Source organism: Peromyscus leucopus, chromosome 1 (assembly GCF_004664715.2).
Source record: "Peromyscus leucopus breed LL Stock chromosome 1, UCI_PerLeu_2.1, whole genome shotgun sequence".
Classification (NCBI taxonomy): Eukaryota; Metazoa; Chordata; class Mammalia; order Rodentia; family Cricetidae; genus Peromyscus; species Peromyscus leucopus.
In genome coordinates, this window is record NC_051063.1 from 123,363,582 (window position 1) to 123,381,219 (window position 17,638).

The following is a 17,638-nucleotide window of genomic DNA, read 5'->3' on the forward strand; positions in this document are numbered from 1 at the left end:
AGGAGTAGAGCAGGGGAGAGGGGAGGAAGGGAAGAGGAGGGGAAGGGAAGAGGAGAGGCTGGTTATGTCCTATCCCAGACCCTGCTATGATCGCAGCCTGGGGCTCCCCCCGCCCCCGCCCCCGCCCCGGGAGCCCTGTGGCAGCCTCCGCACATCTGTAAGGCTACAGAGGAGGGGTAGCCAGACTGTCAGCTGGGAGGAAAAATGTCCCAGGGCCAGACTCATGACTGAAAAAGAGAAGGAGGGAGCTGAGTTTTAAGCCAGATGGTGTAAAAGGGACAAAGTGTCTTCCGGTATGGTGTGGATGGTCTTTGACTTAATGGCTCAAACAAATAATTTTTACATCAAGGTAGTGTTAAAGTGATAAGCGTTTTGTAGAAACTGCACTTGGCATTTGGAATGGTGATCTTTCCTAGGCTAGCCAAACACTTTCTTGTAATGCTGGTGGCAGCAGCCAGCCAAGCCCCCCGATCCGGGTCTGCCCCCACGATCAGGCCAGGGGAAGACTTGGTGCTCACAGTGTACTGTCTGTGATGGAGCAGGTTAGACAAATTCCGTGCATTTTCAACTTACGATGCGTTTATAGATGTGTTACTGGGCATAGGCCCGTTACATCCAATACAGCAGACTGTTCTTAAGTTTTCTTTTACTTTTTGAAGTGGGGTTTCACTATGTGACCAAGACTGGTGTTGAACTTTCAATCCTCCTGCCTCAGCTTCTGGATTGTGCAATTATAGGTGGTGACAGATTTATCTTTTATTTTTATTTTAGTATGGTATAACGAACTCAGGGCTTTCCAGATGGTAGGCAAATACTGCCTGTGAGATACATCTCTTGCCTTTTAAGTCCTAGTTAGTGACTGAAGGTCTCTGCAAATCTCACATGGCTAGAAAGAACATGGAGTGATTCTTAATACTGACCACAAGGCCCAGAGCAAAGCTAAGACATTTAAAGACCTTCAGATGTGAAAATAGTATGTCCAATATATTGCTATGAGAAGCAATTTCACGCACAAAGTTTGGGGTTTCGATTTTTGTCTGTTTTGGTTTTTTCTTTGTTTGGTTTTTGAGGCAGGAGAGCCTCCAGCTCTGTATGTACCTGATGACCTGGAACTTCTGATCCTCCTGCCTGTACCTCCCAAATGCTAAGATTACAGCTCTTAAAAAATAAAAATTATGTGTGTGGGGGAAGGGTGGCACAAGCCTTTAATCCCAGCCCTTGGGAGGCAGAGGCAGGCAGATCTCTGTGAGTTCAAGGCCAGCCTGGTCTACAGAGCGAGTTCCAGGACAGCCAGAGCTACACAGAGAAACCCTGTCTCGAAAAAACAAAATAAAAGTGTGTGTGTGTGTGTGTGTGTGTGTGTGTGTGTGTGTGTAGGGTGATAAGGCAGATCTCCAGGGACTATGGAAAAGTGAGCACACATTTCAGAGTCAGATAGATCTGGGTTCAGATCCTGGCTTTAACCATTCATTTATTCTCTGAGCCTCAATTTGCTTATCTATAAAATAGGTATACTAGAGTGCCCAGCTCAGTGCCTGACACATAATAAGAGCTTAGTAAAGGGAATTCTAGGAACCTGCCCCAGCAGCCACGTGAGAAGCCTGAGCAAGTGGTTCAGTCCAGCAGTCCTGCCTTGCTCAGGCAAAGCTGGGCTTTGAGATAGAGAGGGGACACCCCATGGCTGCTGTGACTGTGTGGAGCTTCCAGAAAGTCAATCTCGGGGCTTTGGCATAGGCGAGCAGTGGAAGGTTCTACCTACCCCAAAGGAGATGTAGGCGCCCAGGAGGCTGCCGGCAATGGTGGCGTAGCCTCCAGTCATGACGACGTGAACTTCAGAGAGTGTCATGTCTGCTAGATAGGGCCGGATCAGCAGAGGAGCTTCGGTCTACAAACAAGACAGATGGCAGACAATGAGCTGGGGTGACTGGGCACTGTTCTCACGCACCTCGCCCTGGAAGTGGTGGTCATGGTGCATGACGAAGAATCTCAGAGGAGGAAACGGCTGGGTGGGTTTCTAGTCAGCGGGGTCTCTCCGGACCTCACTGTCCTCCCACCTCTGTGGAAGGACCACCACACCACACTGTGTTTCACACCTGCTCCCTATGTTGACACATACTGTGTGCCTCACACCTAGGCATCTCCTCACTGCTTACAACCTGAGACAGAAAGAGCCTCACTTTCCAGGGGATCAGAAAAGGGGAAGCAAGCCTGAGCTGTTGATGAGGCCAGGGGGTACCACCAAGAAAGGAGCTGGGTATGCAATGGCCATTTGCTTCGGGACCTGTGGGGAAGTCTGGGCCACTCTTTATTTGTCCAATACAGCTACAGACTCCCTGGCGTCTTGGTACTCTTCTGCAGGATGGGGAGATGGGAGGATGACGGCTCATCTTCATTGTCAAGGTGACTGGGTGTAGAATCACCATGGAAACACACCTTTGGTGCATCTGGAAGGGTGCTTTCAGAGAGGTCTAACTGAGGGGGGACGACCCACCTACCCTGAATGTGGATGGCATCATCCCATGAATACAAAGTGGAAAGTGAGCTGAGCACCGGCATGCATCTCCCCGGCTTCCGACTGCAGACACACTATGATGGCTGCCTCCCACTCCTACTCCCGGGCCATCTCTGCCAACATAGACTGCACCTCTAAAATGTGAGCCAAAGTAAGCATCTCCTTCCTTCCCTAGGGTGCTGCTGTCAGTATTTCATCACAGGACACGAAAAGTAAGCAACGCACCGAAGGGTAAGAACTCTCCCTGGGAGCAGGAAGAGGGAGGGAGGTCAAGAGGAAGGAGAGAGAGATAAGAATAAGGAGCCAGGTAGATACTCACTATGGTTTTAGAGGGTGATAGAATCTATGAAGATATGTAAGAAAGAAGGCCTCGTGGTTAGGGAATATTGGCAAAGGTCTCTTTGAGGATGTAGCATTGAGTTAACATTAGCCAAGATGGGAAGGGGCCGACCATGGACTTGTGGCTCAGCAGTCAGGCAGAGCAAAGGCCTGGGGACAGGAATAGCCTGGCCAAGTTTGAGGAGTGCTGAGGAGGAAGACAGGTCTGTCACGGAGTGCTGTGTGTGAGGACTAGTCTGATATGGAGGCAGAAGAGCGCAGATGGGCTCTGGGGGAAGGAGTCCACTTGTTTGGGTAGGGCATGGCATGAGGTGTGTGTGTGTGTGTGTGTGTGTGTGTGTGTGTGTGTGTGACTAGGATAGAACCTCTAGGGTTTTGCCCATGTTCAGCACACATTCTACCACTGAGTCACACCCCCAGCTCCTCGTACATGTTTTTGACAGGTCACTCAGCCGTGTCTAAGGATGGATGGTAGGAGTGAGGATGGAAGCAGGGAGGACAGCAGGGAGGACGGGTAGTGATGGCAGTGGTCCAGGAGACTGGCAGCATGGCTCCCAGCAAGGAAGAAGAGCAGGACCAGGGATGGATGGATGCAGGGGCGGAGCTGAGGGACTTGGTTCCAGGTGGGATGCATGGGTAGAGCAGAATGAGGGAAGCAGAGGAAGGCAGGGTGGCTTTCTGAGTTGTCTGAATAACCCACGGGAGATGTTGTCGCTTCCTGGGAGTCTTAAGAAGATGCAGCTGTGTCAAGGGAGGGACTCTAGGCCCTGAGTGGTGAATTTGAGACATCTCTGAGGTATTATTGACTCACAGGGGTAAGAAACTGTCAGACCACCAGTCCAGAGTTCAGGGAGGAAGGATGGGCTCGGGGCTCCAGATCAGGACACAGATAAAGCATTTACAGCCACGAGGCTACCGTAAAACCTTGGGGAGGGAGTGTGGACTGTGTAGGTGGGCCAGGCCTGCCATGGTTATAGACTGAAATGGCGTCAGCAAACCTTTGACGCTCTTACTCCGTCCTCCCTTTGACGGAAATGAGGCAAAGTGCCAGGGGTCTAAGGAGATTGGACCAACCACGTAGACACACTAAGGGACGTTGGGAGCTCTTTACGGCAGCCAGAGCGACACCCGCCGCCACTGCCGTTCTTTTCTCAGCAGGAACGGGCTGTGTCTTTAAGCTTTCACCATAGTCGGGGTTCTGTACTCTGGGGCCCTCCTCTTCTTGGGCCTCAGTTTTAACATCCTAAAGGGATTTGGTTGGTGGTTCATGCCTGTGATTCAAACACTCAAGAGGTAGAGGCAAAAGGAGCAGTTGAGGCCTGTACTCCCAGCCCTCAAGAGGCAGGGACAGGTGGATCTCGTGAGTTCTAGGCCAGCCTGGTCTATAGAGTGAGTTCCAGGATTGCCAAGGCTACACAGGGAAACCCTGTCTCGAAAAACAAAACAAAACAAACAAAAGCTGAGAGAGACGGGGCGGGGGAGGGAGGGAGATAGACAGAGATAGGCAGAGAGAGGATAGACAGAGACAGACAGAGATAGAGACAGAGGGGGGTTATTTTGAGAACATCTTATCTGCAACCACATCTGTCTAGAACACCAAACATACAAAGTATAAAACCCTTTAAAATTAGCATGCTTGCACCATAACAAAAAATAGACTGATATTTTCTAAAACTTCTAAACTACCCGATGAAATAAGAAATCACTTGACAAGGGCGTCTCTTAGGGATTCCCTGACTTGCACAGTTTCCTTCTCAGGAGGGTCAGGCCTGAAGAGACTCGGGAGGCCCAGTGCCTTCAGAGCCATAGTTATTCTGAAAGCTACATTTCGGACAGAAGAAAGCTGAGACGAATAATACAGTGGAAAGAAGTCTGCTTAGGAAACAAACAAACAAAATCTAAATGTTGTCTTCACTTATCCCTGGGGGGTCTTGGCCAAACCATTCATAGCTTCCTGGCCTCAGTTTCCCCATCTAATGCCTGTGAGTCTCTAAGCTGATGACAACAGCCTAGGCTGTGGTGGCAGAGATGCCGAATAGGCCACATCTGGGTTTGGCATGACACAGGCAGGGCATGCAGCCACCAACCGAGCATCCCTGGGCAGCAGCCTTCGGTGACCCTGGGGACAGGTTCAGATGGCTCTCCCTCGAATTAAATTGGATCCCTGCCCCCGACTCCAGTCTGGTTTGGGTAGATGCGGTACCCACCTGGCTCACAAAGATGTTTCCGGCCACACTCAGGGTCTCAGTGGCTGAGGTGCCCATGGTGACCTGCATCAGCCAGGCAATCTGGGGGGGGGATAAAAAAGAGTGCTCATGAGTGGACATTATTAGCAAGACCAGACTCAGAAAGAGTTGAGGGGTGATGTGATGTGGTGATATTTTGTTTGTGCTCTCGCAAATAAAGCTTGCCTGGAGATCAGATCCGGGAGCTCGTCACTAGAGGCCAGGCAGTGGTGACACACACCTTTCATCCCAGCACTTGGGAGGAGGAAACAGGAAGTGATACAACTGGACCAAAGTGATAAGGTGGGAGGAGACAGTGTGGCCCCTGGCAGTCTGAGGATTCCTTAGAGGTAAGCAGTCTTTCTAGTGGCTGGCTGCTCTGCTTCTCTGATCTTTCAGCTTTCACCCTGATATCTGACTGTGGGTGTTTATAACTAAGACCAATTAGAATTCACACTATGGGGTGAAGGTACCTTAGAAGTCTTCCTTCCAGCCCAGGGCCCTGCTATGGTTTGAATGGCCTCTCCAAAATTCATGTTGAACTTTAATTAGCACTGGGGTAGTATTACAGGTGGTGGGGGACTGGGGAGATCTCAGTCTGTCAGGTACCCGTGTAAAAAGCAAGCACCTGTAATCCCAGCGCTGGCGAAACGGAGACAGGGGATCCCCAGGAATTGCTGGCCAGTCAGTCTAGCCAAATCAGTGAGCTCCAGGTTCAGTGAGAGATCCTATCTCAGAAAACAAGGTGGAGGGTGAGCCAGCTGGCTCATCGGGTAAAGGCATTTGCCACCAAGCCTGATGGCCTAGTCTGATCCCCAGGACCCACACAGTGGAAAGAGAGAACCAACTCCTGCAAGTTGTCCTCTGACTGCTGCACACGTCTGTGGCATACAAACATACATACATAAAAATAAATTTATATATATAATATATTAGCCGGGTGGCGGTGGCGCACACCTTTAATGCCAGCACTCAGGAGGCAGAGCCAGGCGGATCTCTGTGAGTTCGAGACCAGCCTGGGCTACCAAGTGAGTTCCAGGAAAGGCGCAAAGCTACACAGAGAAACCCTGTCTCGAAAAAAACCAAATATATATATGGATTTGTTTATTTTATGTTATGGATTTGCTTGTTTTATGTGTATGTGTGTGCGGGTACCTGCGGCTTAGAGTAAAAGGCATCAGATCCCCTGGAGCTGGAGTTATGGGGAGCTGTGATCTGCCAAGGTGAACACTGGGAACCCGACTAGGGCCTCAGCAAGAACAGTACATATTCTTAGCTGCTGAGCCACCTCTCCAGATCCCAGGTAAGTAATTAGAAAACAAACTGTTAGTTGGGCTTGGTAGCACACATTTTTAATCGCAGCACTCAAGAGGCAGAGGCAGGTGGATCTCTCTGAGTTCAAGGCCAGCCTGGTCTGTCTACATAGTGAGTTCCAGGACAGCCAGAGTTACATAGTAAAACCCTGACTCCAAAAAAAAAAAAAAAAGATTAAATTGGTTCACCATAATGTCTGTCTGGCCTAGTCCCCTCAGCTACTTCACTAGAGACTTCCTTTTCCAAGTAACATCTGGTAGCATGCCAGGGTCTAGAGTTCAGTGGAAAGGGCTTGGGACACATTGTTCTAGAAAGTTCCTCCCTGGAATGTTTCTGCACTGCTCCCGCCTCTCAGCCTGCCCTTGTTCAGCCTCTCTTCGTAAGCGTTTGGAAATAGCCTTCTTCCTCTCGTCCAGGCCTATCACTCTCTGTCCCTCCAGCCCTGCCATGTAGGCTGTGGATTCCAGCCCTTGCACTCTGTGGCTTATAGCACAGTCTGTCCACAGCCATGGTTGAACACGTTCTCCAGATCCAGGGACAGTCCCCTCCCTTGGATTCTGCCGGGTGTGCTCTTGACATAATCATGGGTCACTTTTTATTCTTGCTCCCATCCAAAGGTGCTGATTTATTCTGAGCATCTTTTGTGAGGTCTGATGCTGTCCAGTGCTGTCCAATGCTGTTTCCGACATCCCGATGTTATGCAGCAGATCTCACAAACCTAAGCACCTTTGGGCTGCCAGGGTGGCTCAGTGGGTAAAGGTGCTTGCTGCCAAGCCTACCAACCTGAGTTTGAGCCCCAGGCCTCACACGGCAGGAGGAGAAGACCAACTCCTGCACTGTGTCTTCAGACCTCCACATGTGCATCCTGATATGTGTGCATTCACACATGTGCGTGTGCGCACACACAATAAACAAACAAATAAATAAATGTAATAGTCTTTTTTTAAGTGAGCACATTTATATTAGCTAAGTCTGGCCAACGTGGCCTGATGTTATAATCTCTTGGGATCATTTTGGTAATTTTTCTCCTAAAGCTTGTGTTGCCTCATAGGCCCCCAACCCTCCCTCCCGTAAAGACTGCATTGAATTTTGATGTCATTTTCCCCCCTAGTATTGGGGTGAGAGACCTTCTGAAGGGATGTTTGATTAGCAATAGATTCAGAGAGAATGTGAAGTGTGGGAGCAGAGGATTCTGGGAAGGCATGGCCTTGAGGAACAAGAGACTCTGGAAGGGTATGGACCCTGGAAGCAGAGGAGTCTGGGAAGGTATAGCCTTGAGGAACAAGAGACTCTGGGAGGGTATGGACCCTGGAAGCAGAGGATTCTGGGAAGGCATGGCCTTGAGGAACAAGAGACTCTGGGAGGGTATGGACCCTGGAAGCAGAGGATTCTGGGAAGGCATGGCCTTGAGGAACAAGAGACTCTGGAAGGGTATGGACCCTGGAAGCAGAGGATTCTGGGAAGGTATGGATCCAGAAAGTAAGGAATTCTAGGGTAGGGAGGTAGACCTTGAGTCATGGGATTCTGGGAGAGTATGGACGCTGAAGGCAGGGGCATCCTGGGATGACAGGATTCTAGAGGCGTGAACCTGAGAGCTGGAGACTCAGAAGACCCCAGAAGACTCAGGCCCGAGAACTCACCTTCAGGATCACCCACTGCATGAGGCCCAGGTAGTACAGAACCGACATAACACAGCTGAAGAAAACAATGATGGGCAAAACCTGCAGGGAAACAGAGGATCTCGGGTAAGAGGTGCGGGCCAGGGCTGGGCTGGGGGGCCAGGGCTGGGCTGGGGGGGTCTGCCTTTACCACCTGTTTCTTGGGATTGTCATGAAGGGTAAAGGAGCAGGCTCAGGTCTAGCACCCCGATGGACTCTTCTACTTCTTCATAAGCTCAGTTCTGGTCTATGGCTCTGGCCTGGTTGGGCCCCCTGCGCTCTGGGCCCGCGTGAGGAAACTCTCCTCATTGTGGCTTTCTGCTTCTGTTCAGGGCCATCAAGCTTGGAGCAGAGTTATCCTGGCCCTGCCATTAGCATCTCATCCTGTCACCCTGCTTCCTCTTCAACCATGCTGGGACCCTCACATCCATTCACCCTGCTTCCTCTTCAACCATGCCGGGACCCTCACATCCATTCCTTCCCTTCCAGACCCACAGCCCCACCCCGGGGCTTTCTCCCTACAGCTCTTTTATTTATTTATTTTTAAAGATTTATTATATTGTTTTAATTATACGTAGATGGAGGGGCGTGGTACGCGCACATGCGAGCAGGTGCCTGCAGAAGCCAAAGGAGGGCATCCGATGCCCCGGGGCTGGAGATGGTTGTGCAATGCCCGGCACAGGCGCTGGGAACCGAACTCAGGTCTTCTGCAGGAACAGAGCACGCCGTGCACTGCCGAGTCCATCTCCCCCCGCCCCAACTTCGGCTCATTTGTGGTAGCAGAACTTGTGTGTCTTCTGACAGAGGGCTGATTTAGTAGCCCACAGCATGGCCACATGCTGTGAACTAAATGTCAGGAAATGAGAACAAGAAAGCTCTTGGAGTCTCTGGAGAAGCTTACACACGCGTCTTGAGTGTGTGCCCTTCTCCTAAGCCCTTCTTGCTCCCTCAATGCTCCTGCTAAAAATAAAACGAGAGAATGGGAGAGTAAGGGAAAGCTCCCTGTGGGGACTTGTGAGAGGATTCTCCAGGCAGGCTATCAAGCTGGTTGTGGTGGCACACGCCTTTAATCCCAGTGCGGGGAGGTAGGGGCAGGAGGATCACTGTGAGTTCAAGGCCAGCTTGGTCTTCAAAGCAAGTCCCAGGACAGCCAGGGCTGCACAGAGAAATCCTGTCTCAAAAAACCAAAACCAGGCTATTAAATGAGAAAAGGAGAGACTTACAATCGGCACATAATGTGTACATGAGGGAAAGGCAAGAAGTTCGTGTGGACATGGGACATCATCCAAAGGGTTTGCAAGTGACCAGTGACAATGGAAGTCTGAAAGCAAGTGGCTGAGGTCCAGGGCTGGGGGGACATGTGCCTCTTAGGTCCTTCTTCTCATTGGAGTATTTCTCATCTGTGTATTTCTTTTTCAAATAGTTCAAAAGTCCTACAGAGTTGCTAATAATATGGTAATTCTCTCTCATTAAAAAGTGGGAAAATGGGGGGCTGGAGAGATGGCTCAGAGGTTAAGAGCACCGACTGTTCTTCCAGAGGTCCTGAGTTCAATTCCCAGCAACCACATGGTGGCTCACTACCATCTGTAATGAGATCTGGCGCCCTCTTCTGTATACATAATAAATAAATAAATCTAAAAAAAAAAAAAAAAGTGGGAAAATGTCGATGGTGGTGCATGCCTTTAATCCCAGCACTCAGGAGGCAGAGGTAGACAAATCTCTGAGTTCGAGGCCAGCCTGATCTACAGAGCTAGTTCCAGGACAGCCAGGGCTGCACAGAGAAACCCTGTCTCAAAAAACAAAACAAAACAAAAAGTGGGGAAGCTGGAATATTAAAACATGGAAAGGAGGCAGCAAGCCGGTTCAGCAGGTAAGGGTGCTTGTCACCAAGCCTGGCCACCTGAGCTGCATCCCTGGGACCCACACGGTAGAAGGGAGAATCAACACATTGTTTTCTGACTTCAACACTGGTACTGTGGCATGTGTGCACCTGTTCTCACACAGCCAGCCACCCACCCACACACACACACACACTGAATCAATCTTTTTAAAAAGGAAAAAAAATAATAAAAGGCACTACTCCCAAACGAACACTTACTGCCCTGGGTGCCAGAGCCATCAGGAATTTCGTACTCCTTTTTATTTCTGAATTTCCCATCTGTTCCTATAATTTCTTCTTCCTTTTCATTTTGTGGGTGCTGAGGACCCAGCCCAGGGCTTTATGCATGCTCTGCCATACGTTCAGTCCCTGGCCTGAGTTCCTATAACTTTCTCTAATGGCAGACATGTTTCAAGGAGGGCACAAAGGCAGAGGAGAGCCGTGGGATCATCAATTTAGTTTTGAACTTGGTGGGTTAGAGGTCCACAGAATCTCCGAGTGGAATATTCCACTGGATAAAAGCATCCCGGGCCTGAGTGGGAACACTGGATAGGGACTGTGTTGTGAAATAGTACTTTAACTGGGCAAAGATGTGTTACATTTCTTTATGCTGTGGAAAGGTGTGTTGCATTTGTCTATGCTGCATTTGTTTAACGGTGTAAGGATGTGTGTTTAATTATGCAAAGATGTGCTGCATTTGTTTCACCTTGCCTGCCTAAGGCACCTGATTGGTACAATAAAGAGCTCTTGGTCCAATAGCTAGGCAGGAGAGGAACAGGCCGGGCTGGTGGGCAGAGAGAATAAATAGGAGGAAGACTCCAGAAAGAAGAACAAGAGGAAGAAGAGAGGAGAGAATGAGGGAGATGCCTGGGGCTGGAAGCCAGGCAGCTGCCAGCCAGCCAGAGAGCCAGCAGGAAAGTAGGACATACAGAAAAAAAAGGTAAAAAGCCCTGAGGCATAACACAGAGAGGGAGAAAGAGGTGAAGTGAAAAGAGCTAGCTAGAAACAAGCCTAAGCTAGGTTGAGCACTCACAACTAATAAGAAGTCTCCATGTCATGATTTAGAAGCTGGTGGGTGGCCCCCCCCCCCAAAAAAAAAGCCTGCTACAGAACTGGATTTGGGACTTGATCCGAAAGAAATGCAGCTGAAGCCTTCAAGATGGCTGAGCAGGCAAAGGCTTGCCATCAAGCCTGATAACCTGAGATCTACCCTTGAGAGTCACATGGCAGGAGAGAACTGACTGTCCCAAGTTGTCCTCTGACTTCCACATACACATGTGGCACACACACATGCACCACCACTCCTCACCCACACACACACCCACACACTCAATTAATCAATTAAAAGTTATTTTAAAAGAAAGAAAAGATGATGAGGTCAGCCGAAGCAACAGAACAAATACCACTCACAGAACTGCTCAAATGTGCGGGGCTGGACCCTGGAGTCTGCGTCGCTAAGGTGAGAGGAAACGAGAGAGTCCAGAAGGAGCCTGAGGACAGCCCGAGTTAGAGGGGTCAAAAGCGGGCATGGCCAGTCAGCCATGAGGGGGCCCCAGCACTCTGGCAAGATGAGCTTGAGACAGACTGGGGAACTGTGAGCCGTGTCAGAGAGGCTGTGGACACAGACCAGAAGCCACGGAACACTGGGAAGGGACAAGAGGCCCGGGGATGGCCAGGACAGGCAGCATTTCCAGGAGGCCAGGCTGGCAGGGAAGGCTGGAGAGCAGGAGCGGGTGATTTGTGTTTTGAAAAGGGAGAGTCTTGCACACTCTCTCAAAACAAGCAGATGGTCGTAGGCGGCAGCAAAGATCTGCTCCCCCAACCCGGCTGGGGATGAGAGAGGGGTCTGGCTGAAGGTTCCCCTCCCCTCCCCAACCAACACCCCCGACCTCTGGACTTGTTCCATTCCACCCCACCACTGGGGCATGCCTGCTGCTGGGTTGTCATATAACAGGTACTTGAGGTACCGGCTTCAGAAACCCTATTCCTGCCCTGTAACTCCTCCTTTCCCATGCATGGAGCTGGAACTACTATCCACAGCCCAGGCTGGTGACATCATTCTGCTCTCCCAGGAGCCAGAGCTGCGGACTGTCTAGTCAGCTGGTGTGATTGATCATGTGAGGGGCTCCAGGGCAACCGGCTGGCTACAGCCCCAGGCTCAAGCCAGGAAAATACATCCAGGATTGCAGGTGGGGGCTGTTGGTAACAGGGAAGCTGCGTTTGGGGTGATGTGGTAAAGAGGGGGTGTCCGTTGGGTAGCTTAGTGATGAAGCGTTTCCTAGCATTCGAGGCCCTGCTTGGAGGCCAAGGAGCCCCCGCACCAGAAATAATAGAAGAAAAGCTTGAAGCGGAGGGGAGGGGAGGGAGGGGAGGGGAGGGGAGGGGAGGGGAGGGAAGGGAAGGGAAGGGAAGGGAAGGGAAGGGAAGGGAAGGGAAAGGAGAAGTTTTCTAAGGTAGGATATGTAATAATGTCCCTGTGGCCAGGATGATCTCACAAAACCACCTTTGGACCAACAGTGCCTAGGATGGCAGACGCAGGGTAGGTAACATCGGACAATAGCACCGAGGAAGGATGAAGGAAGTACTATTAGCTCCTACTATGTCCTGGTGGGAAGTTCTACTATGAGCCAGGTACCCATTGATATGTGGTGGCTCACTGAGCCTCAAAGCAACTGAGGTGTTGGTGATCATCTCCACCTGACCAATGTCTACACCGAGGCTCTGAGGTGTGGGCTGCCTGTCCAAGGTCACACAATGGAGGATGGGCAGAAACCTCCTAGCTGCCAGGAAGGTTGCCAAAGTCCTGCAGGGCTGAGACATTTGCCCTGGGGGAAGTTTGCTCCTCTGTGTCCCTGCAATGGGCTGAGTCTCCCAGATTCACACGATAAAACCAAAGCTGGGGGACAGGATTAGAAGGGCCAAGGAGGTGATTGGGTCACGAGTGTAGCCCTCATGAATGAAGTCAGCTCCCCTTACACAAGAGCTCTCCTCCCCACTCCCGTGGTCTTCCACCACGTGACAATTATGAGCAGGAAGAGAGATTCCTCATCAGAATGTGACCATGGGGGGGCTCTGGATCCTTCAGGAATGAATTCTTGTTTGTGAGCCAGCACGCTATGGTTTTTCATCAGAGCATCCCGTACTCTGAGGACCATTGCTCCAGAGTCTCCACTGTACCACACCCTTGGAACAAACTTCATCCTGCCTGGAAATCAAACCTGTTCAAACTGGCTCTCTTTCCTCGGCCATCCCATGTCCTTCCTCTCGACCCTTCCCACTCAGTCCGGGCTCCCTTCCACCCCTTCTCTGAAAATAATACTGTTTACCTGAGGGGATTAGAGTCGGCCTCAGGCAGACTCCCTCAGACTCTGGGGAGATCAAAAGTCTCTTTCACCTTAGGGGCTCCTCAGGGGGAGCAGTTGAAGAACAGTTCTTAGCTGAGTAGGTGGGGCCTGTGCCAGAGGCTGGAGCCATCCACTGTGAAAGGCAGAGGGAGTGTGATCTTGGGTCAGCCAGCCCCAGCGAGAAAGCAGAAACTGGGGATGTGAGGAGGGGGGCACAGGGGGATTGGGTGGAAAGTTACTAGAAGGGAGATGGAGCCAAGCAGGGGTGGGGGCAGGGGTGGGGGCAGGGGTGGGGGCAGGGGTGGGAGGGTGACTAATCTGGCAGACACAGCCAGGACGGGGACACCATGTGGACTGTGCAGAACTCTGGGCCCAGGAGAAGCTGCAGGCTGAAGAAGTCCCAGGGTGATTCTACTTCCTGGAGAAAAGATCTTTTGGACTAGGTCCCAGCAGGAGACAGCCTGGCTTCTAAAAATCTGCAGGCGCTCAGGGAAGGCTTCTCTGGAGTGGACACTGGCCAAAAACTTAGACTAGATTTGGGAGATTCTGCACAGGAAGAGCTCAATACCTAACCCTACCTTGAGGGCAAGTCTCAATGTTGAAAGGGAGGGGTGTGTGTGTGTGTGTGTGTGTGTGTGTGTGTGTGTGTCCATCCATCCGGGTCCTGTGTCCTGGCCTTGCCAAGGTTGCCATTGGCTAACACACTGATGAGGAATTTATGTGTAGGACTGATCTCCCAAGTCCAGGAAATTTCCCGGATTGGACTGCAAACTGCTGAGGCTGGTCAGTGATGAGCCATGTGTTTCTCCTTCCCCTAACCGAGTATCGAGTCCTCAAATATTTTGTTAGCATGAGTGCATCTCCAGTGTTACTAAAGGTGCTCCTGGGTTTACAAGAAAAACACACCATGGCTGGTATCACCTCAGAGTGTTAGGAAGGGGACTGACTCTTGTTACTGGACATACAGTGACAGGTCTGGCCCCGGACAACCCTGCCTCCCTGGGTGATTATGGCCCAGAGCTTGGCTAGACCCTCTGTAAGTCAAGGGAGGTCAAAGACCACGGGGCTCCTGCCTAGCTCTGACAGTTGAGATTCAGTAGTTGTAAAGGGTGATTGGAGGAGAGACACGTGGGAGATGTGTGCGTGTTCTTCCAGAGTGGACGGCACAGCCTCCACCAGAGAGGGGAGGACACAGAGCCATCCCAGGGACACTGACAGGCTGGCTAGGGGAGCCTTCGAGAACCGGCTGCCGCTTTGGCTGGCCTGGAGCCCCCTTCCTTCTTTAGTTGAGGAGGTTTTGCTGTCCATCAACAACGCCTTCTTCACTCTCGGCCTGTGGACTCCTGGTGTGACAGGGAGGTCAGGCGTGTGTCCTGCCTGTGCCCCACGTGTGTGCCGTGTGTGCCGTCAGCCACTCTGTAGGAACTAGTGAGACGTCAGCCTCTGTCTGTCTGTCTGTCTCTCCTCTCCCTCCCTTCTCCCACCTTCCCTCTTTCTCCTTTCTAATGCTGCTAAAGCTTGTTGGATACCAGCCAGGTAAATATTTACCACCACCTCAAGACAGCCTCCTCATAGCTAAAACTGGACATCGGAACCAGGACAGAGGCAAGATCGGACCAAGGCAGATAGATCCCCGAGCACCTGGGTCCAGCAGGACCTGAAGTCCCTGTACTTTCCAATCATAGAAATCAATCTTTCCTGTGCCCTAAAGCCTGTTGGAGTTTGCCTTTCTGCATATACAACTCATTAACAAAAGAGTTGAGCACTTACTGGTCAAGAAGCCCAGACTCCCAGATACAGTCCCAGCTTAGCTGTGAGACACTATGGAGGAAAACCGGCCAGAGGCTCCATGCCCACGCTGCTTTTCCCAGGCAGGGATGCCATCTGTCTTCATTGCTCTTATCCTGTACTAGACCCCTAACACAAGCTTGGAACACTAAGGGGCCCAGAAAATATAAACGGTCACAGGTCCTCCAGGGAGCTAGCTGGCTACCTTGGTTACCAGTGCCCTGCCTCTTCTGGGTGATACTCCAAAGGATACTTTTCTCTTTTGGCTTTGTGTTTTGAGACAAGGTTTCTCTATGTAGCCCTGGCTGTCCTGGAACTCACTCCCTAGACCAGGCTAGCCTTGAACTCAGAGATCCGCCTGCCTCTGCCTCTCGAGTGCTGGGATCAAAGGTGTGGGCCACCACCGGCAGCTAGAAGATGCATTTCTAAGGTTGCTTCCATTCAATCAATGCTTTAGCCTCACAGCCCCAGCTTCAGAACACAAGAGCTCAGCTGCTCCAGTTGCTGGATGTAGGGTCACTGGTCCAAGCATCGTCATATTATCTAATGCAGCCCAATCAGAACCCTGCCACAGGACCTGTCCAGCTGGCAGGGAAGAGCAGATCCATGCTAGCGGGAAGACCGAACATCTGGTGCTGATGGGGTAAACACGGTGTGAGGGATGAGGCTGACCCTGAAGGCTAAGAGAGACTGTGAGATCGCAGCTGTTCTGAGGCCTGATTCTGGCCTCTGCCTGCTCCACCTGCCCTTCTAGTTCATGAGCCAAGAAGCAGCCCTGCCCCCTCCTCCCCCGGAAGCTGGGTGCGAGTGGTTTTGTCCCGCTCAACCAATAACCCCAAAGAATGCTATCTCTCATAAGCCAGGAGGAGAACGGATGTTCTGAGACCCAAGATCCCCTTCCACCTAAGGAAAGGGCTCTACCCCCATGGGACTGGACTAGGCCTTCTGGATAGGCAAGACAGTTGTTTAGCTTGAACTGTTTAGGGGGTCCCCAGGCAGTGGGATTGGGATCTGTCCCTGGTGCATGAGCGGGCTTTTTGGAGCCCAGTGCCTAGGGTGGGACACCTTGTGCAGCCTTGGTGCAGGGGGAGGGGCTTGGACCTGCCTCTACTGAATGTACCAGGCTCTGCTGACTTCCCATGGGAGACTTTGCCTTGGAGGAGGTGGGAATGGGGGTGGGTGGGTTGGGGAGGAAGGCTGGGGGGGCGGGAGGAGGAAGGAGAGGGGAATCTGTGGTTGGTATGTAAAATGAATAGAAAATCTCTTAATAATAAAAATTTAAAAAACAAATAAAAGGGCTCTAATGTCAGGGCACAGAAACTGAAAAGCAAGAACATTGGGCTGAGGCTCCCTTTTTAACTCACGGGCCTGTGACTTGGCACAAGCCACAGCCACTCTGAGCCTCAGGCCCCTCGTCTATGAAGGGGACAATCGTATTTTCTCCGAAGGGTTAGTGTGAGACTGAAATTCAATAGTCTGGCCACATCTTCTCTCTGTGAGTTGTAGCAGTTATTAGGATTTTCTCCCTTTGCCCCAACCGCCAAGCTTTTCTTTTCTCTTCCACTAGAACATCCGGCACTGAGTGGGACAAAGTGGTCTGTAATAACCCTGAATTGCTTCAGAGTCTGCGGCCGGCCCTTGAGGGATAAGAAGCCTTGGGCCTTGCTGCAGGAGCTAGAGAGGAGGACCCTTGAATCTGGCATGGTGTCGCACGCCTGTGATCCCAGCACTTCACAGGCACAGGAGAAGGGTCATGAATTTAAGTTCATACTCAGCTCTGGGATGAGGTCAAGGCCAACCTGGGCTACATGAGACCCTATCCCAGCACTCGGAAGGCAGAGGCAGGCAGATCTCTGAGAGTTTGAGGCCAGTCTGGTCTACAGAGTGAGTTCTAGGACAGCCAGGCCTACACAGAGAAAAACTCTGTCTTGAAAAACAAACAAAGAAAGGTAGTTCAGCCCTTGTGTTAGACCACAGGGAAGTGACTCCAGGGCCACACAGTCACTGGGACATGGATTCCTAGCAAGCACAGAGGGACTTCCCAGGACCGTTCCAGATTCATCACTTGTTTACTTCATTCATTCAGCAAACAGCAGAGGCCCTGGACGTGGCTGTGTTGAGGCTTAAGGCTGAACGGAGGATGCAAAGTAAGACGAAGCCTTGTCCTCAAACGGCAAATACTCTTGGGACAGCAACGTGGAATTGAGGGATAAATGACGTCTGTTGTCCCTACCCTGGCAATCCTAGGCTACGATGCATTTTCTTTGCTGGGCCTCTTCCCAGCACACACACAATAGATCTCCAGGGCAAATCTGCCCAGGGTCAGGCAGTCTCTAGGAAACTGGGACACCTTTCCTGGTTGCTGTGGATATCACTGTATATAAATAAAACACTGATGGCCAGTGACCAGGCAGGAAGTATAGGCGGGACAAAGAGAGAGGAGAATTGGGGAAACAGGAAGAGAGAGGGAGACACTGCAGCCACTGCCAGGACAAGCAGCATGTAAAGACGCCGGTAAGCCACCAACCATGTGGCAACGTATAGATTTATAGAAATGGGTTAATTTAAGATAAAAGAAC

General features: G+C 51.1%; 1 protein-coding gene across 2 annotated transcripts in view; it reads right to left on the reverse strand.

The window, feature by feature from the left end:
* Slc28a1 (solute carrier family 28 member 1) overlaps nt 1-17,638 on the reverse strand; it is a 50,564-nt gene that overhangs the window by 14,886 nt on the left and 18,040 nt on the right. For both annotated transcript variants that reach the window (XM_037197904.1, XM_028873713.2), the window contains 3 exons: nt 8,031-8,111; nt 5,059-5,139; nt 1,760-1,885 (listed from right to left, as the gene is read on the reverse strand). In XM_037197904.1, the coding sequence (XP_037053799.1) occupies nt 1,760-1,885; nt 5,059-5,139; nt 8,031-8,111 (288 nt within the window). The remainder of the gene's footprint in view (nt 1-1,759; nt 1,886-5,058; nt 5,140-8,030; nt 8,112-17,638) is intronic.